Source organism: Pogona vitticeps, chromosome 1 (genome assembly GCF_051106095.1).
Source record: "Pogona vitticeps strain Pit_001003342236 chromosome 1, PviZW2.1, whole genome shotgun sequence".
NCBI classification, from domain to species: Eukaryota; Metazoa; Chordata; class Lepidosauria; order Squamata; family Agamidae; genus Pogona; species Pogona vitticeps.
Window position 1 is genome coordinate 57605020 of NC_135783.1, and position 21427 is coordinate 57626446.

Consider the following 21427-nt stretch of genomic DNA (forward strand, 5'->3'; position numbering starts at 1 on the left):
GCTCAGTCTTGAGCCCAGTGCTCTTCAATATTTTTATTAACAATTTGGATAAGGGGGTGTAGGGAATGCTATCAGATCTGCAGATGACACAAAATTGGGTAGAATAGCTAATACCCTGAAAGACAGAAACAATATTCAAAAATATATTGATAGGTTTAGGTACAACAGAATGAAATTTAACTGGGATAAATGCAAAGTTCTACATGAGGGGGGGGACCAAATGCAAAATTATAAGAATGAGATACTTGGCTCAGTAATACTAGAAGTGAGAAGAATCTTGGAATTATTGTAGATCACAAGCTGAATATAAGTCTACAGTGCTCTGAGTCACAGAGTCCGGTTCTGGACACCACTCTTTAAGAAGGATGCTGATAAACTGGAACATGCTCAGAGAAACAACAAGAATGATCAGGGTAATGGAAACCAAGCTCTATGGGGAATGTCTGAAACAACTAGGTAAGTTTAGCTTTGAGAAAAGAAGAATGAGGGGAGATATGATAGTACTTTTCAAACGCTTGAAAGGCTGTCATACAGAGGAGGAGCAGAATCTGTCCTCAATCAACCCAGAGTGCAGGACACGTAATAATGGTTCAAGCTACAGAAAGCTAGATTTAGGCTTAACATCAGGGAAAACATCTTAACTATTAGAGCAGTACAATAATGGAACCAATTACCTTGGGGGCTGGTGAGCAGTCCAGCACTGGAGGCATTCAAGAGAAAATTGGACAACCATTTTTTCAGATCTACTTTGATTTCGATTCTGGCACTGAGCAGGGGGTTGGACTCAATGACCTTATACACCCCTACCAACTCAATTATTCTATGATTTCACAATAAATGACTTTATTATTCAAATCCAACATATACATGCCCTTCCCTCCATCTCCATCAAAAGTATTATCATATAAAAGGCTTAGAGATGACAGCTAAGTATAATTTCCTCCACTCTATAAACATACTGTATTCTTATTTACTATAAAAGTGCAATGTGTTAATCACCACTGGCCTCATGCCCACTAGATCAATGCAAAATCAAGGACAAATAAAACAGGTATTTTGCCAGCAGGTGCTAAACATGCTCCCTTCTCAACAGTTAAATTCACTGTTGGTAACTTCCAGCTTCAGTGAAGCAAGGTTAAAAGGTATATCATGTTTCATGTCAGGCAAAGAAAGGCTCTTTTAGTTGTGATGATAGCCAGTTATTCTACAAGCAAGAAGACACCTTCTAATATGATTATGTACAGCAGTGCCAAGTACAAACTTTTTCACTGTTTCATTTCACATGACATCTGCTGATAAACTAATTAGTGGGCCAAAGCCAAAACAAGCACAATGTGAGTTAAAGAGAAATTGAAAGAGGGAAGGAGAGATGGGAGAAGCTCCAAAGGAAAGTCCAGAAAAACTAGCAGCATATTCTAAACAAGCTTGCATGTGCCATCCGGCCGGAGTGTTTCCATGTGTTTATTCTCCAAACACTCACAGCACGGAAATCCAGAGTGTACTTATTCATCCAATCCATATGTGCCTGTTGATGTCACTGTCATGGTGTCTTGGTTGTGGAGACAACTGGGTAAGGGAGAGGGATCTTGATCTCAACTATTGCCCATTCTTGGACAGTGGAGGCAAGGATTGCTCTTGCAATGGGATCTGAGGCAACAGAGCTCTTGATGAGTGGCGACATTCTGCACAGAGGGGCTCAGCTACTCAACCTCTGAGACTGAGACTGTATACTGGATGTCGTTAACAGGAACAGAGGTAGGCTCTCAAATTGGTAACTGAGGATCCAAGGTGCCAGCATTGATATCGACAATTGCCGTTTCTTTTTCTTTGATGCCTTGATATCGAGGGCTGCTATACATTTACGGCTGCAGTACTCCGATTTCTTCATCGATTTCAATGTAGGTTTAGAACTACTACTCCATTTAATCTCAAATTTACAACTAGAATACAACTGCCAATAAATTCAACTGCACAATTACTTTTGTTTAAAAAATATTTCTCAAGTTGCACTATTTCCCCTCAATATTTAAAACATATCAACCAAAACATGACATAAACTACTCACAGTTCATTTTATATAAACTGTTAGTTATACATTGTTTTATACTTACAAATCAAACAAACTTAACAAATACTGTAAAACATTGTAATGAGATATCTACTTTTTCAACAAAGTTTCTGGAGTTTTATCTTTATCCTAAGGCCCAATTATTCTAAATCTTGCTAACTCAAAGTCACAATGCATAAACCAGTTTTCAAAGCAACTAACCTTAAAATGTCAAAACATCACCATGTATTTTAAAAAGTCTCATTTACACCAACAGCTTAAATTTCGATTTCTGTGATACTTATTACAAAGGTAGTGGGTCAAGTGTTCAAATGATGACATCTACATCATTCATCTGTTTATTGGTATATCCACTGTAAGTGAAACAGAATCCAAATTTATGCAAACCCTCAATTTTGTACTGTTAGGAAACTGAGGCCTGAACAACAGGAATTTAAGGAGCAGCACCTTCAAGTAATTTTTACAATAGGCTGTAACAGGTAACAAATATTTGATGCTATTAAGTGAAAAAAACTGTTTCACATGTCCACATTTGTACAGCACTTTTATATAGATTCAATTTTCTGGTGTAATGAAACAGATCTGAGTATTAACAAATACAATAGATAGAAATTGTTCTTTATTGAAACAAAGGCGTAGTTTGGATCCCCATGAAAAAAATTGGTCAGCAGTCCATTTGTTCTCGATACATTCTCAGTTTTGCCAGGGGTAATCTTCAACCAAATAACAAAAGCAACACAATTGTGACACTGTTAAGTCCAATTAGGCAGCTGGAAGCCTGTGTTTCTAATCTTCACACTATTAGAGAGCAGGCCAGGTAGGTGGGGCTCGTCAGCCTTGGAAGGCAGCCCATCTAGGAGAAGGAAAACTCTGATTTCAAACCTCCACTGCCTTGTGGCTATATCCACAGATGATGACTTCTCTGCATTTTGGCTAAGATCAAGTGTAGTGTGATGGAAAAGGCTTCGGGAGTAAACCTTGAGGCAAAATCCAGAGCCAGAGTCCCGGAGGCAGTTCGTGCCGTTCTGGCAACTCCTGCGACGTTGCTGGAACCAGTTGTATTGTCTCTTGCCTTTCCATTGGACTATTTCAGTGACATGGAGAGGGGGGATTTGCTGCTTGGGTAACAGCCTATCCTCCATATTATCTTACCCAGGCTTCATGCTCTGGAGAGGACACTCCAGCTTCACATACAGCATTGAAATAACAGGGGAAGCAGCAGTTACCAGTTATAAGTCTTTGCTTGACTGGCATAGAACATGATGCCAGGGGCTATTTCGGATGGTGGGAGAGGTGAGTGCACTCCAATTGGCCTTCTCAGCCACACTAGATGCTGTTCTAAATTCTCTATTCAGAGCATGTTACCGTAGTCTTTGGAGACTGAAGGAAAAGGTAAAGTTTCCCCTTGACAAATTGTCCACTCTAGGGGCAGCGCTCATCCCCGTATCCAAGCCATAGAGCCAGTGTTTGTCCATAGACAGTTTCCATGGCCGCGTGGCTAGTGCAACTAGACACAGAACGCCATTACGTTCCCACCGAGGTAGTACCTATTTATCTACTCGCATTTTTATATGCTTTTGAACTGCTAGGTTGGCAGGAGCTGGGATAAGCGACAGGAGCTCACTCCATCCTAGAGGTTCTTTCATGGATTCGAACTGCTGATCTTATGACCTTGCAGCCCACAGGCTTTGCGGTTTAACCCACAGCACCACCATGTCCCGGATGTTCTCCAAAGCCTCCAATTCCTTGGTCTGTTCCCCAGCCTATCATGCAGAGGAAGCACTTCTCATGCAGCACCGCGATGGCACTGAGAAACAGCAGTGTGGCCTGAAGCAACAAGTACAAGGTAAAGGCCATCGCCACCCGACTAGCGCCCCAAAGTCCCCCCTTTCTCGGGAGACAAGAAGCAGCAGTATCACACCAATGGCCTCTGAAGAAAATGACTATTCACAAAGTATTGATGATTCTTGAGTGTAAGATAAAGCTCTTGCAGAGTTTACAAGACTCTCCTAGACAAAATAAGCAAGCATCATGCCCATCAGAATGAGGGATATTTTTGCCACACATGGCACATTTTTTTCATTAGGGCAGACACCATAACTCATTAGAAAAAGGGAGTGTCAAAGCCGTGGGAGGGGAGATCAAAAGTAAACCCTCTCTAAAACTAACTCTTTCTTTTTTTAACAGAAAAAAAGGGAAGAAGGAATGTAGAAGTGAAGAAAGAAGAAAAAGGGTAGATGATTTATCAAGAAAAAATCCAAAGGTAGGTGGTCAGAGGCTCCAGAGCAGTCCTTCATGTACTTTTGCAATGGTAGACTAAATAGGACTGAGGAAAGTGTGTGTGGTATAGGCTAGAGGCATTTTTATTATTGAGGAGCTTTAACTTCCTGAAATGATGTTTGAGCAGGTGCAAACACCTTTTGTGTACATACATGGACACCATGAACAAGGATATTATTTTTAAATGAATATTCTTGGAAGTCTCCATCACAGGTGATTTCAATATGGGTTGCCAAATATACTGCAGTAGGAAGCTAAAACAATAAATATTTTGTCTCCCATTAAAATCCAGGTCACACTTCAATCAAAAATTTCAGTCCTTATTTTCTATGGTAACAAGATTTATTAATGTAACGTGAATGTAACACGTTCTTCAGCACTTACCAAGTATCTTTCTGAAGACACACTGACAAGGATGAGATCATCCCCAACACGTACTTTTTCTCCTTCTGAACGCTGTTTGGAAGCTGGATGTATAGTCCACCAACAAGCTTCACCTACATTACCAGAGGTTATAGAAAAGATTGATATAAGAACAGAAAGCTCCATGAAATGTATTGCATTTATTTTTCCATCTATTTAAGTTGTTGAATGCAGTTAATTTTGCTTTGGACCAATGAGGCTCCGCGCAGGTGTGGCTTACCCAGGGTGTGATTCTCAGAGGCCAAAAGAAGAACCATGACCTTTAAGCTACATACCCTGAGCAGGACTGCTAATGACAGGATATTCTGGAACTCATTAAAACACAGGTCACTGTAAACTGGATGAGGTAACACCTGACATCAAAATACTAAACGTATTTTTGCCTGTGACCTAGAGGTTCTTTCTAAAGCTTCCAAAAATAGGAACTGGCATGGAATAATAGATTGTTCTTGTAAAAGTGCTTCAGGTTTGGCAGTCTGTATTCTATACATGATGGTAGTCCACAGTATTTCAAAATAGTATAAGTATGATATCTACGTAACACAAATTTAATCACTGATCATGCATAAAAAAATAGCAAGTGCTGTTGAGTGTTAAACAAGGGTATTGGATGTATACTGCCAGAAATGCTGCTGTTCAGCTTGCACAGTGACAGCCACACTGTTTTTATTCTGCAAAACAAATGTAGGCTTAAAATCATGCATTATCTCAATCTGCTTGAAATTTCCTCCTGCTTCAGAGGAATGAACTCAAGGACCCTCAGGGATCCTTCCAGTTTGACAATTCCATGGCCAAAATCCTGTTTGTGCAGGCATAACATAAAGTTACGCTCGCAAACATTTGCTGGTAACTGCACCAAGGCAAAAGGAAATTGTGTAATTTGATCATGCAATTAGTCATATGATTGCATTATGCAATGCACCAGCAAAAAAGCTTTGTGCATAACACTTCCAATGTAGCACTACTGTAGCTGCTGTCGGTGTGGAATGTCAAGTTATACTCATGTAGCTACGCAACAGGATGTCACCCAGTAATTCTATGAGAATCTTCATTAGGAAGAATATAGTAAAAGTCAGTATCAATTTGTGGTATAAGACAGATTCCAATAACAAAAACAGACGCATCGTTTCTGTAAGAAAAAAATTATACTGTACATCTGAAGTTTTTTAAAAATGTAATTTGAAACATTTCAAATCACTGTCATTATTAAACCCAGCTTTTTCAAAAGATTTATAGCCATCTATCTAAACTGTTGTCATTGAAAACAAATACAATATTTTACAAAGGTATCTTCATACCTGTGGTATCTTCTTGCAAGCCTACATCAAATGCCAACTTGTCCATTGATGTTCGTGATGTGGAGAGGCAACACAGGTACTAAGAATGAAAAAAAAAGTTGCACTCTGTTTCCCAGTGTTCAGTCTGTGCATTTAATCACTATGCAATCAATGAATCATACAACTGTAGCTGTTTAGGGGAGAAGGACTATATATTTTCTTTAATACCACCAAACTGTTAACAAATAGCTTTTAACAAGATTAACTTCATGCATTGTGGGATATTTCCTTGTGGCTATGAAAATTCTAATATATTAAGGGTTATGAATTAGCACCCAGACCTGATCTATACTTCATATTTCTTGATCCCAGTGAGAATTCCAGTGTCCTCAGTGAGAAAATATCCAACAAGAATTCCTAACCCCAATAAGAATGTTTAGTGTCTCTAGTAAGGATGTAAATTTTCACTTCATTTTTTTTAAAAGGAGGGACAATGCAAATACATACATACGTACGTATGTACGTATATGCAAGTGTATGTGTATATGTATATACATACACACGCACATACACCAATGTTGCTGATGGGTGGAAAGCCCTGATTTTTTTCACTCTCATGCAAAAGTGAAAAATATTAGAATGGCTGTTTTTTTTTAATTGAAGATTTCACTGTGTCAAAATATTAGTTTTTGTTGATTACAAGAAAATTTGCATTGATTTGTTACATTCCTAGTCCCTAGAATAGGAGCAGGCAACTGAGAATCACAACTACTACATGGTTCCCCAAAAATAAGAAGGGATATTTTTGCCCAGTATATTACAACAGTGTTAGGGGGGGCACTATGGCTGTCCCTGGCAGGCCATTTACCTCAGACCCCCTCCAACAGACAATATGGAGATCCCTGTGACAGGGTGGTCTGAGGATAAGAGAGTTTATTGCATTGAAAAGAAACTGATAGAATGGCAGAATAATTATTTGCAACCACAGAGATAAAGAATAAATGGTTTCGTATATTGTTCAATTTCATGCATGATTTGCAGCCCTCCAGTCCTGAGACATTGAAAGAAAACATGTAAACATTAACATAATCAAACACAACTTAATACATACCATACCACTGTAAGAATGACGCAGCAATATTGCATGCCCATAAAGTAGTGTCCGATGACCACCACCCTGAGCAGTCTGTAGGATTAAGAGGAAGTATCACTCATCTTGTAACTGTTAATTTTGTGTTTTTTCCCCACAAGTGTAGAACTTTGCACTCATCCCTACTAAATTTCATTCTGTTGTTTTCAGCCCAGTGCTCAGACCTATCAAGACATTTTTGAATGTTGTTCCTGTCTTCTAAGGTATTAGATACGTATTCCACCCAATTAGTGTCATCCATAAATTTGACAAGCTTTCCCTGCACACCCTCATATAAATTAATGAATATGTTCAAGAGCACTGGGCCCAGAACTGGGTCCCTAACTTTTACCTCTTCCCAGTTTGAGAAAGAGCCTTTGATAAAAACTCTCTGTTGCTGAGATAGCATTATTCTCAATTATTCTTTCCAAACACATGTAAAAAAATATTCATTGTGAAGTTTTTATATTTCCTTCATCTCACAGATAAAATGTAAGCATGCATTGGCTAGAAATGTATTTGGGTTTTTAACAGGACTCTAATGTAGTGTAACATAACTGAAATAATCATATATTCTTTCCCTGTATACCACTGCCTTTATTTCCCTCCCTATAACAAAAAGTCATCGTTTTGGTCTTTAAAAAAAAAAAAAAAATACATCAGCTTCCTCAGTCTGGGCATCCCAAAGAGTACAACTTCCTTACTGATGTATGTAAGCAGTTTTAAATCCTGGAGTCAATGGTACTGCAGAGGCCTGCTTTATACAATTGTGTGTACTATTCCCAAAGATACAACAAGCAATTCTCTCTCCAAACACACCCTGCCCTTCCATTCTTTATTCCCACTTCAACTGTGTGTGTTTCTTTTTGTGTCAGTATCTGTGTCCATGTCTGCAGCTGGATGGATAGACAGCTGGTTGGCTAGATGGACAGACAGATAATGTTAGTTTAACATGATGGAGTTCCACTAATTTAGTGCTTTACTAAATTACCACCATCTTGGAAACCTTTTGTTTAGAACTAATTAGTATAAATGCATTTTATATGTTTTTTAACTTGTTTTAACTGATGTAAGCCACCCCGAGTAGACGTTGTCTAGAGGGGTGGGGTAAAAATCGAATAAATAAATAAATAAATAAATAAATAAATAAATAAATAAATAAATAAATAAATAAATAAATAAATAAATAAATAAATTCCCACCTGGAATAAACTGAACAAAATTTAATTTTTAACCAGGAATCGAGGTTAATTGAGCATTAAAGAAATAATAATAGATAGATATAATTGATCGTATATACCCTGTACCTGAGGGACCTGGACAGTAGGTCCAGCAACACCCAAAAGCAACCCTAGCAATACATTCTGCAAGTCTGACTAGAAAATCAACAGCCATGTTTCACATAAAAAGGTTGACTTTCAGTATCTTTTCTGTGACAAAAACAAGACAGGAGACATGAACTTTAGCCAATGACAGAGAAGAATTATGGTAAATGTGGGGAGCACCAAATTCTTTAAAAGTTGTCATAAGGTAATAAGTGGCCACTGATACAGTTGGTTACAGAATTCTAAATTTTAGGGGGGAAAGCAAATTGTCTTAAAACAGGTGCAACATGCTTGTGACCAGCCCTTATGTTGCACCAGTTATTTCCAGTGGAAATCACATTGACACAAGCACTGCTCCAGACAACCATTAAGATGCACACTGAATAATGCTTCAGCCAAGAGATGTCACTATCACTGATGTTAATTTAAAATTCTGATCAAAACAGTTTGTTCTGATTTGATACACGTAAACCCTCAACTAGTTCCCTCAATTAGAGAGACCCAATGAATCAATTTTAAAAATGGCATTCAGGGACTCAGTCATGATTGTTACTGCAATATCATTTTGTTTTGGACAATAATATTGAGAATTTTACCACATCCTAACATTATTTGACCGGAAAGATCTGTAAGAATTAACAGTTGACTTAAAACTTACCTTCATCATAAATTTCTGCAGTGCCATAAAGAAAGAGGAACAAAAGGAAAAATTAAATATTATTACCTGTTTGCACTTTCAAACGCAAAACTGGAAAAAAAATCAATTATAGTACTCTACTAAGTACTGGAAAGGAACACTGATTTTTCAAATCCTTCTTGACAGGAATTCTTCCACATTATCCAATATATTGAAATGGCATACATACAATGGTTAATATCATGAAAAGGAAAAACATTACAATCAGTAAACCCATACACACTTCTCGTTGGTTTAAATAGGTTATAAACATATAAAACAAAGCAAAGTGAAATAAACAAAAATACTAATAATTCATGTGTAATAGTTCTGAAAGATTGCAATCTTGCAATCAGGCAGCTGTCCAGTGAATTACTGTATAATGAATACTGTAAGGACTGTATGTAAATCCACGCGGTGGTTCCACCTTCCCTTCCTCCATGTTAGAGCCCTTGGCAGAATGCACAGTATGCTCAAAAACACGTGAGTTTATTAACTTGGACAGGGATGTAACAGAAACTCTCAACAGTTAACTCAGTTAACTGTAATATCCTCAGCATTTATCTCAGTCCTCTTAGTACTAAGCTTTTTGGTATCTACTTCGATGGGGCCATTCTCTATTCCTCCATGATTTTGAGCACCCTTCAAAGGTAAGCTAAACAGGAGGTGCCACAGCAGGGTTTGGTTATAACCAAAGTTACTTGGCCCTTGATATAACCTTTCCCATCCTCCCCTGTTTTCTCCCCCAGTTGTAGAGTTTATGAGGTTTTCCTCCTGTGGCTGGGCCAGGGTGATAGAAGGTTGGGAAGGGTCATACTCTCCTATGCTCTCTACTCCTCTGGCATCATTCCCACTACTGTTGCTCTTCCCAGAAGAAGGGTTTCCTTGGAGGCTTTATGTTCCGCAACCATTCCACCTCAGTCTTGAGGATTCTGAGTTGGGCAAGCACCCTAGTTCAAAGGTCTTTATGCTCCATGGTCTTCCAATCCACTTTTGGGTCTTTCTCCAGCAAGTCTGTCACCTCCATGTCACAGGCTTCCCAATCAGGGTTCTTCCCTGGCATCTTTCTACCCATGCTCTTCCTCCCTTCTATCTTTCCCCATCCTTGCCCCTCTAGGGGGCTGTTTTCCACTTCTGGTATCTTCTGTACTACTTCTGTTCCCCTTTCTTCCTCTCCTCCTAGGTCTGACATCGTGCCCTCATGTTCACAGGTGAACTAGAGTGGGGAAGCTTCATAGGGAATGTTAGAAACATAACGGCCTGCCAGCTGGGACCAAGGTGTCCTAGCTACTATCCTCATATTATCTGGAAGCTGAGTCATGGCAACTGGATTTCTTTCTTATTAGGTTGAAACATTTAGCTAATCATCCAAGTAGCTTCTTCAGTCTGAGGAGAGTTGGTAGAAGATCCATGATAGATCCTCCACATTGGTTTCACTTCCCCCTGTATTGAATAGGCTCGTTAGAAAGCCAAAGGACGGGGGGGGGGGTGAGTGAAAATCCCACTTCTGCAGTCCTACTCCACCCATTGTCATGGGTCATTAACAGTGGTCTTTCTGGTGTGTGTGGTCCTGATCTCTCTGGGGACAGATGAAAGGGCAGCATGATAAACAGGAGACAGATTGTATCTAAGCCTTCCACCCCTGTTGAGTATGGGATTTTGTATATACGCATGTATGGCCTCCCTGACTCCTCTCTCAAACCATCTATCTTCTCAGTCTAAAATGAGTACATCTTGGTGGTCAAATGAGTGTCCAATGCCCTTCAAATGAAGGAACACTGCTGATTGTAGTCCTGAGCCACTGCCCCTCCTGTGCTGGGCCATTCTCCTATTTAGTGGCTGTTTGGTTTCTCCAATGTAGAGCTCCAAACACTTCTCCTTGCATAGGACTGCATATACTATATTGCTCCTGTTGTATTTTGGTGTCTAGTCTTTTGGGTGGACGAGTCTCTGCCTTAATGTGATTGTGTGTTTGAAGTGCATGGGTACGTGGTGTTTACCAAAAATCTTTCTGAGCTTTTTAAACACACCTGCCATGTAAGGCAGCGTTCCCCAAACTTTTCCAGTCCATAGATCGGCTGTGGAAGGCAGGGCACCCCCCGCACTCATGCGCACGCACGAACAAACATGCTCATGCTCTTGCATGGGCATGCCCACCCACACAGGCGACATGGCACCATTTGCGCATGCGTGTGAGTGCCTGTGCGCATGCACAAACAGCAACATGCGCTTGTGCAGGCATGCCGGAGCACGCACACAGGCACAAATGGGCGACGCGGGGGTGAGTGCACAAGGGGGGGGTGGCGGGAGGTCTCTCTTGGTGGCCCTGTCTCTCCCACGCCACGGACCAGTACCAGGCCATGGAGTGGGGGTTGGGGACCACTGATATAAGGAATGACCAGGTTCTTCCATTGGCTCTGGGTCTTGGACTGTTCCATTGTCCTGCTAGATTGGGATATTGCCTTGTTAAGGGCCTGTTCTGGATATTCACAGACCTTAAAAGCTGTTTTCAGATGTTTATCTTCCTTTTTCTTGGCTTTTGTGGCATTGGGGATGTTTCTTGCTCTGTGGTTTAGCTTCCTGATGACTTCTAGTTTGGGTTACAATGGGTGATGAGTGTCAAACCACAGGTATTGATCAGTATGTGTAGGTTTTCTGTAGATTTCTATTCCTAAGCTGTTGTTGGGCCCTATAATGACTGCACAGTCCAGGAAAGCCAGCTGGTTATCTTTGGTGTCTTCCCTGGTGAATTTGACCACTGGTCCAGTGCATTTATGTGGTCTGTGAAGACAAAGTACTTGCTGAATCTTGATTTCACCCAGGCATCATCCACATACCTGAACCAATGGGTCGGAGTCGTCCCCTGGAAGGTGTTTGTTTCCAATTCTTACATGTAAAGGTTGGCAACAATGGGCAACACCGGGGAACCCATCGCATGGCCATGTTTCCATCTGTAAAAGTCACCTTTGTAGGTGAAGTAAGAGATGTTCAGACTCAGGTCCAGGAGGAGGCACATCTGGTCCGGGTTGAGTCTGCTTCTGGTGGAGAGAGTGTTGTTTTCTTCCAGTCTCTTTTTTTACAGTTATAAGGGCATTGGGGGGTGGGAATGCTGGTGAAAAGGGATGTGACATCAAATGATACCATGGTTTCAACAGTATTTAGTTTCAGTTCCCTGACTTTGGATGCAAACTCCTCTGAGTTGTGGATGCAGTGGTCCAAATGTCCAACCAATGGTGCTAAGATGGTGGTCAAGCACTTGGCAATGCTGTATGTTACCAAGTTTATGCTTTGGATGATAAGTCTGGGGGGGGGGGTTTCCTTCCTTGTGTATCTTGGGAAGTCCATGGGGGGGTGCTCTCCAGGGTACAACCGCTTGTAGGTCGCCGTGTCAATGCCATGGTCCTTTTCCAAGTGTTTCAAGCACTCCATCGCTTTTTTTCTTGTAAATGTTGGTGAGGTTCCCTCTTCAGTTTTTTTGTATGCGTGTTGGTCTTCCAAAATTGAGCTTACTTTTCTATGGTAATCCGTAGTGTTGAGGACTATAGTGCATCTTCCTTTGTCCGCAGGCAGCATGGTGATGGTCTCATCCCTACTGAGAGATGTCAACGCACTTCTTTCCTGTGTGATGAGGTTGGATGGTAGTGGCTGAGCGGTGGAAAGTGATGCAGGAACTTTAATCTGGAGTTGTTCAGTTTGTGCCACTGGTAGATTGACAATGGGTGAAGAAGGACCCCAGAAGTGGGATTTTCACTCATCACCCCCCCCCCAAGTCCTTTGGCTTTCTAATAAGCCTATTCAGACCAGGTGGAAGTGAAACCAATGTGGATGATCTATCAGGGATCTCCTACCAATTCTCCTCAGACTGAAGAAGCTACTTGGATGAGCAACTAAATGTTTCAGCCCAATAAAAAGAAGTCCAGTTGCCATGACTCCACTTCCACATAATGCTTACTTTTATTCTGGAACATGTACTGCAGAGTTTGACTCTATTACTTGAAATCTTTTACTAGGTTAAAGACAGAGGAATGTGAACTGTGCAGTCTCTCCTTCACAAAGATAAATGGGGAATATTTTTCTTCTTGTAGAAAAATTATTCCACACATGATTCCCAACCCCCAGAGATCTTGCAGGAAATTCAGAGGATTTCTCAGATGTTTTATGATTTTTTTTTTCTGGAAGCACTTTCAGGCTGTTCAGGATTATTACAATTCATGCACAGAATGCATCTTAATGGCAAAGGATTCACCCAGAAAAGGCAGGGGGGGAAAAGCATAGAATTGCATCTTTCCTGCTCAAGATACTTTGGAAAGGGCATTTGGCTCCACAGGATTTTGCAGTTTCTTGCACAGAACAAAAGGCAAAAAATAAATTAATGAATGATTAATTGAAGGAGTGAGACCAGGAACTTGTTTTACCGGAATCAGGGAAATCTTGCTGGCCACAGGGAAGATTCAGCAGGGAATCTCAGTATGTAAGACTTTGAAAATTATTTTGAACAAGAATTTGTTTCAGTACTCATCACATCCATAATGCATAATGTAATTTCCACATCAACTGCAAGACCCAAATTTTTGAAAGCCATTTATTTCTTAATGTCATCATTAAGCTTCTCCTTGTGAACTATAAAGCAATCTTCTAGTATTCATATTCACCCACAGTTCCCTTGCCATTTTACTTCATAAGGAACAATATTTCTGAAGCTTCTTTTTGTTTCTTAATGCATAGTAGCTCAGCTTTACCCGGGTGAAACAACAGATTTCCTGCTCTTAATTCACATGAGCCTTCTGAAAATGTTTAGGCCACAAATCTAAGCACAAATGCTCAAAGATAATTGTTATGATCAACAGGGCAATGGTTTGGGATTTAGACTGTTAGAAAGTAGTAATTTATTTCATACTATGATTTTCCTTCACATAATAATAGCCTACATTTAAATTTAATATAGAATGATTTGCAGCTCGCGTATTGCCTATTTGTTTGTCTGGTTGCTTGCTCAAATTAGTACATAGCTCCATTTTGTTTGCACAACTAAATTCTGGTATCTAGCTTTTGAGATGATCAGGCAATTCTTAGCACTGCTAACAATACAAAATGTGACCTGTTAGCCATAAAAACTGCAAACTGAAGATATAAAATGTCTTACAAAAAGATATTTGCATGTTAAAATGTTTATATTTTAAGTGTTTTGAAAGCTTGCCAAAAATTTATAAATCCAAAACATCAAAGCAGATAAAATGCAATGTTTGCATAGTATATTATTTTCTCTTTTTCTGATCTCTAATTATTTTTGATTTCATCTCAGAAAATTTTATACTAGCTGTAGCCATGTTTATATATAACACAGATGGCATAAATTTCTTTGAGCAAATTTAGCCAGTGTAACCCAGAGTAGGTACACTGGATCATTGCTGGCAGCCCCCCCCCTCCAATCTCAAGATTCTCAAAGGCTTCACTGGACAAAACAGAGTCCTAGGGAGCCTTTGAAAAGGGAGGGAGGGTTATGAATCTTTCTGGTTATGCGGACATACATTTACACTACATGACTTGGCCCAATGTCTGAAATACTGTTGACAAGTTATACAAATAACATAATTTTAGACACAGGTTGCTGTTAATTAAGAAATCTCTGCAGACCAGGCTTGCGGCCCAGGTCAGCTCATAATGCAGACCAGTGCAATTTTTTATTTTTAAAGAAATTCCAAAGTTTCAAGTTACACTGCCGGCGCTTGCGGCCGGAATGTGGCTGAGGCATGTCACAACAGTAAAGGGGGAGAGAGGGAAGGAAGGATGGAGTGGGAGGGGAGGGGAGCTGCGTGACTGCATTGCGCCGTCCCCGTCAATAGGTGGACCCCTCCCGGCCCCATAAAGCCGCTGGAGTCGAAGCTGGCAGCCTCTGTTGTCTGAGGTCGCAGCTGCTGGTAAGCACGCTTGGGCGGCTAGGGCTGCCCCCCCCCCGTGCGGCCCAAACCAAACGTATGTGCAACCCAAACCAAATTTTCATCTTCTAATGTGGCCCAGGGAAGGTGAAAGGTTGGACGTCCCTGCTGTAGACCTTATCTGCGGCACACCAGGTCATGTGATTCAGTATGCCACAGCTAAGGTCTACAGAGATTTCTTAACTCATGGCAATTCACATATAAAAGTTACACTGCTTTTTTATTGCACAATAACATTTCAATGAGAAAAATATGGCTCCCTGTTACATTTATAAGACAACACGAATCTCAGGCATATAACAAACCATGGTTTGTTGTGCAGTAAATAATCATGGTTTGTTGTTACATCTGAACGAGGGATATAAATCCTCACTTCTTTCATCCTTGCACAAAAGGACAAGGAACTGTGACATTCTTTTCCTCACCAGTGGAATAATGAAGAATTTCTGGGCATTGTACATAGAGTTATGGTTTCAGCAAAACTACTTCTTTTTGTGCAAAACTGCTTAATTGTGCAGACTGCCCAAAACTATGACGACTGCTGCTTTGTTTAAAAATTTCAGGCACTGGATGAGTATCTTTCTCAATAATTATTCATGTGGTCCCTGTATGTCTGTGCTTTGATTATCCACAGGAAAGGACAATAGAGAGATGTTGCACAAATAACAGAAACACTAGAATGGGAGGGGGGATAATTTGCCTCAATTTCAGTTGGAAACTAGGAATCTTGGAGGGCCTAAATCAGTAAAAATTAGGACTCTGGTGAGTATTCTTTCCATTCTTATTCTGAAATGAGCCAAAATGATAAGAGTTATATGTGCTAATTTTGAATTAAACAAGTCTGGTTATGTAGTATAACCATTAGACTTTTTGTTTCATGATAAAGCTCACTAAACCGAAGCACATATTTAATTTTATTTCACATATGTTTGTGTGGTAGTTTACTGCACATATGGCTGACCTGTAAACCACTAAGGAGAAAACATTTAATTTCTGTGATTTGGTGAACACTCAGATACACAACAAGCACATCACATATGAATATATCTTAATCCAAGGCAAAAGAATAAATCATAGATTAATATGCCTGTGTAGGCTAAATTTCTATTTCAGCAATAGAGCACCAACAACAACTCTTGTTGGAATTTCTGTTAATATGTTGATAAATTTCCATACAGGAAGAGGGAAATTTAGTGCCATTAGTCACCAAATAGTTTTCAAAACTGATAATTTCAAGCATATGGAAATATATTTCTAAACACTTTACAGAGTGGTGCTCACTTTATAGTCAGTGAATCTGCTCCCATTATATTCATAAAATACATTAATACTATCAATCATAATATAATTCTTCTGCAAAGAGGAGTTAACATGATTAAGAAAAACAAGGTTATGAACAGAGTAGAACTATATATTATATAAAAGTAATGCACATGCTTTTATCATATAATTTACACTCTTTAAGAAGAAAGCTTACATGATTCAACTCAGTCTAAATTCAACATCATTCCTACCTTTAGCACAACCATTAAAATTAATTGGACTTACTGGTAAAGACTAACTCAAATCCTATATAACTTCAAACAATCAACTCCAGATGGGATTTAGTCCTGTGATAAGAGCCTTACCCTGCTAAGCTATGTTTTCACATAGTTAAATGTTCCATTTGACTAAAGACCGGTTTAGTTCCTACTAAAATGGCAAAATAAGCAATACAAACAAAAAATGTACCATTATTTCTCTAATCCCTTTAAAAGGGTAATATATCAGTACATTCTTAAAAGCAAATGGGACTGTAAGTAATTTTATCACAAACAAGTAAATATGAGGCAAGAAACTAACGCACAAAATTCTATACAGCATTACATAAATATACAACCGTGAAGTTTTCAATAGGAGATTCCTCTGATATCTTTAACACAATACAAAGAAATGGTGAGTGCCAACAACTGAAAGTGCAATAAAAATTACACATGCTCAAAAGAATCTATGCACAGAAAAAATATCACTTGTCTAGGCTTCTAAACTTTAGACTTTGACAACAATACACAGTCACAGACAAATAAATGGAAAGACACTGGCATGAGACTTGAAAACAATTTTAATGTACAGTACTTATTTGACATGAGTATTCCACAACTAGCAATCATTATGTCTCTTGCTTCATTTATGCACTGCTGTTGATATTTGTTGTTTTAAATAATTTATTATAGGTATTTAAACTGCATTAAAATAGTTTCATTTTACCCAGAAAATTTCCACCAACATTGGGTAACCAAGTTAAATGTTCCCACTTGTACGCCTTACAACCAATTGTGTAAGCTGGTGCAAGATGAAGGATACAAGTTAATATCTGCTAATTAGTAGCAATCCGTCACTGTGATTTATGCAAGCACAACTAATCATGAGGATTCTGCCCATTCAGTAATATATACACAATAAATGGAGACTTCCGATCACAACACTTTACATTAATTCACTGTATATTAAATACTAAATTCAGAATAATTCAACAGAAATCCTATTGCACAAATTTATGCTTGCGCATGCTATTTACATCATCAACCACAGGATTTTATCACTTAATAAAGTTGCCTATTAAAACCACCACCATCGTGGTTCCAAGGCTCCGTCAGCATCCCTTTCAATCTGGGGAAGCCTTTGGATGCCTCGGGATGTGGGGGGCGGTAATGACTGAAGATGAATGTGTAAAATAGTAGCCATTTTCAGGCATTAAAAATCCACCCATTCCCATCCTGAGGATTCCAAAGGCTTCCCCTAGGTGAAAGGAATGCTTACCAGGACCAGGACCATGATGGCAACTTTTTGGGCATTAAAACAGAAAATCATCCAGTGTAGCCGTAAATTTATGCAATAGGATTTTGGCCAATATGTTGAAAAAGTTGGTAAAATGTAAGTGGTCATTTACTTCCTGTACATTCTCTGACAACTTTTCATTGCCTAGAACAGTGATTCCCAACCGTAGGTAATCCCAGATGTTCTTGGACTGCAATTCCCAGAAGTCTTCACCACTAGTTGTACTGGCCAGTTTCCAAGAGTTGCAGTCCAAGAATACCTGGGTTACCCAAGTTTGGGAACCAATGGCCTAGGGGAGCTTAATAAACATTGGCACAGGTGAATATAAGCAATACATTTATTACAGACATACAGGAAGGATTATGGTATTCACATGCACTGTTAAGATGTGTACAGACAAAGAAACAGTGGCATGTTTAAATGATGTAGATTTAGAAGATGAAATTGCAAGGCTCAAAACTGCAAGGTGGACTCTCTTATAGAGGATTATACCATGACGAACTTTCACGGCAGGAATAATATTTTTGCATTGTTATTTGACAAAGGTAAAATAACTTTTCAGGAATCTAACAATATGTATAGCATTATAAAAATACTTTCTAAAATATGTTTTGAGCTTCGCAACTTAATGTAGTGTCACATACAGAGTATTAAAAGACAGACATTTTGACTGTGTGGTAAACAAGGGGTATTTTGGGTCAAGAGGGTAAGAAACACATACCCATTTTTCCACATCAACTAGCTGTAAAAAGAAAAAAGAACAAAAATAAGTATTCTTTTACTGGATAAGACATATTTCAGTTTAGATTTCACAATTTAATATAAAGGCCTTCATTATTATTGGGCTAAATTCCAACAATGTATTGACATGATTCATTTGGTGAGACAGAACTTCCTCTTTCCCCATGCAACAGTACACAATACCAACAACAACAAAAACATTTTGACTTATTTTGTTTTTATTAGGATGGCAATGCAGATTTTGAGGCCACAAATGGGATGGTGGGTGCCTTCACCCTCTTGTTCCCAGTAAGCACACAAATTAAAGCAATGTTTTTAACAAAAATGAACATTATGTGGGAATAGATTATAAATGTGTTTTCCAAATACTTCTTACCACTAATATGTTTTACACAAACTTCTGGGTTCTGAATGTCTTAAAATTTATTCAGACAGAATATGCACAGCCTCAAAAGAGATACTCAAGTGCTTTCACTTTTATGTGGAAGCCTTCAATCCCCTCTCATTGTGAGTCTTTCAGCAGTTGTCACTCCCTGCTGTTTTTCCAGCTTGCAAAAACAGGGTTGAGAACATTAATTCCTACATATGCCAATATGAGTGTGCACATATGGACTCACTCTCAGAGGGGAGGGGAAAACCAGATCCAGGAAAAAATACATTACACATTAATTTGCTGTCACTAATGTATTAATATATTTTAAAATTATTTTTAAAACATTTAACTATTAAGCAACAGAGATGTTAGCACACAGAACTGATTAATATTTCACATTATTTTAATTTATTACTGCTCACAAGAGTAATTTGCAATTTGAAAACTTCTGTTTTACTTTTTCCATTAAAACAAATATGTCTCTAATATGTTATATTTATTATATGTTTCATGGAATGAGTTAAATATATAATTTTCACAAAGAAATGTTTAATGTTCAGATATTATTGATATTAATGTTAACATGTCAGTGTCAATGCTATTATTGCTAAGCCCTAGGGAAATCAGATAGAAATCAGTAGAGATTTGGTAAGGCAACTCTTCTATAAGTTCTATTGATTAATTGGGTATATTGAAGTTGTAATTTTCTATGCTACGCAACAGGATTTCTGCCACTACACAGAGTAAAAATTCCTACTCAAGTGTTAGGCCAGAAACAATGGAAAGGCTAAATTCATGTTGTGGATAGTGATGTGCAGTTAGGTTCCATCTGCCCCAAGAGCACACCGTACTCGGATCATGTAAATCTTTGCATGATTAGCACGAAGGTCTGTTCATCTGAATGTGCCCATGTTCATTTTGCAACAAGAACATCTGCAGCTTTGAGAAGAACTTGATCACATAAACCCAGGCCATACATTGCTGCTGTGGCTTTCTTTGGAAGATTTCTAAACATTCCTAATTTTATTTAAAGGAATTGCACACTCAGAACTGTTTCTATAAAGGCTCAATCAAAATTCAGGATTATCTCTGTCAATCAACTGTCATCCCATTATATGATAAGGTCACACATGTTTATTTCATCACTAAATTTTTAAATCTTCTAAAATACTGATTAATTACAGCAACACTTTTGGAAGATATTCTACAACACATACCTATTAAACTTAACTCAATACACAATTTTATGAATTATCCATGCTTAGAATAGTTGATTCTTTAAAACACAGTCTCATAAATAGGTCTTAAACTGTAGTTGTCATACTGATTTTTGCATTCAAGGAGCCAACAGAAACTAAAATCACACAATTTCTTGTAGTCATAGCTATTAAAAGTACTCTGCCTTTGAATATAAGCTATATCTGAAATATCAAAATAATCAACCAACCTGTACCAGATTAGCTGGGGGTTAACTGGCTCACAATACAGTTTTGCAAGAATACCGTTTTAACCAATAATCTGTTATCAATACACCAGGAATGAATAAAAATCTGTGAAGTTAAAAATATTTCATCTTTATCATTTTAAGTGCACATCCAAATTACAAATTGCTTAATTTGACAATAATTCTCCAGTGTCTGACAAAATCAAAACTAGAAGTTCTTCTAGATTTTTAAAAAAGCTTATGATATTAGCCAAAATACTTGAATGTACATCATGTAGATCCCACTACATTCAACTAATGTGTGGTCAATTGTTTCCAGCTGGAATGCACAAAATCAAAGGGTAATTGATCTTGGCTCAACTGTGTCTTCATTTGCAAAACTGGAAAAATAACATTTTCTGGATTACAACTCTATGCCTTAACCATGTTGGTTGGAGGTTTCTGGGAACTTTAAAAATCAAAATTTCCAAGCTGTCCTTGTTTGACCTGGTTCTCTTGAATTAAGGATATCCTTTACTCAATAGTAGCATAAGAAATGCAGCAATATACCAATTCATTTTAAATTACATTAACCTCTAATCAATTTTCTGTAGATTACAAGCTGCTTATGGAGGGAAAAACTGGCAGGAAAAAACAGGCATGAAACAATAGGTAAAAGTAAAGGTTCCCCTTGACATTTAGTCCAGTTGTGTCCAACTCTAGGGGGCGGTGCTCATCCCTGTTTCCAAGCCATAGAGCCAGCGTTTGTCCTTAGACGGTTTCCGTGGTCACATGGCCATTGTGACTAGACATGGAACACCGTCACCTTCCCACTGTGGTGGTACCTATTTATCTACTCGCATTTTTATATGCTTTCGAACTGCTAGGTTGGCAGGAGCTGGGACAAGCGATGGGAGCTGACTCCATCACGTGGATTCGATCTTACGACTGCTGGTCTT

General features: G+C 38.7%; 1 protein-coding gene across 2 annotated transcripts in view; it reads right to left on the reverse strand.

Annotated features, from left to right (window-relative positions):
* The window catches only part of RYR2 (ryanodine receptor 2), a 390793-nt gene that overhangs the window by 252252 nt on the left and 117114 nt on the right, over positions 1-21427 (reverse strand). For both annotated transcript variants that reach the window (XM_078383124.1, XM_078383125.1), the window contains exons 4-8: positions 18653-18673; positions 9161-9175; positions 7160-7234; positions 6070-6148; positions 4733-4845 (exon numbers count right to left, since the gene is read on the reverse strand). In XM_078383124.1, coding sequence (XP_078239250.1) covers positions 4733-4845; positions 6070-6148; positions 7160-7234; positions 9161-9175; positions 18653-18673 — 303 coding nt within the window. The remainder of the gene's footprint in view (positions 1-4732; positions 4846-6069; positions 6149-7159; positions 7235-9160; positions 9176-18652; positions 18674-21427) is intronic.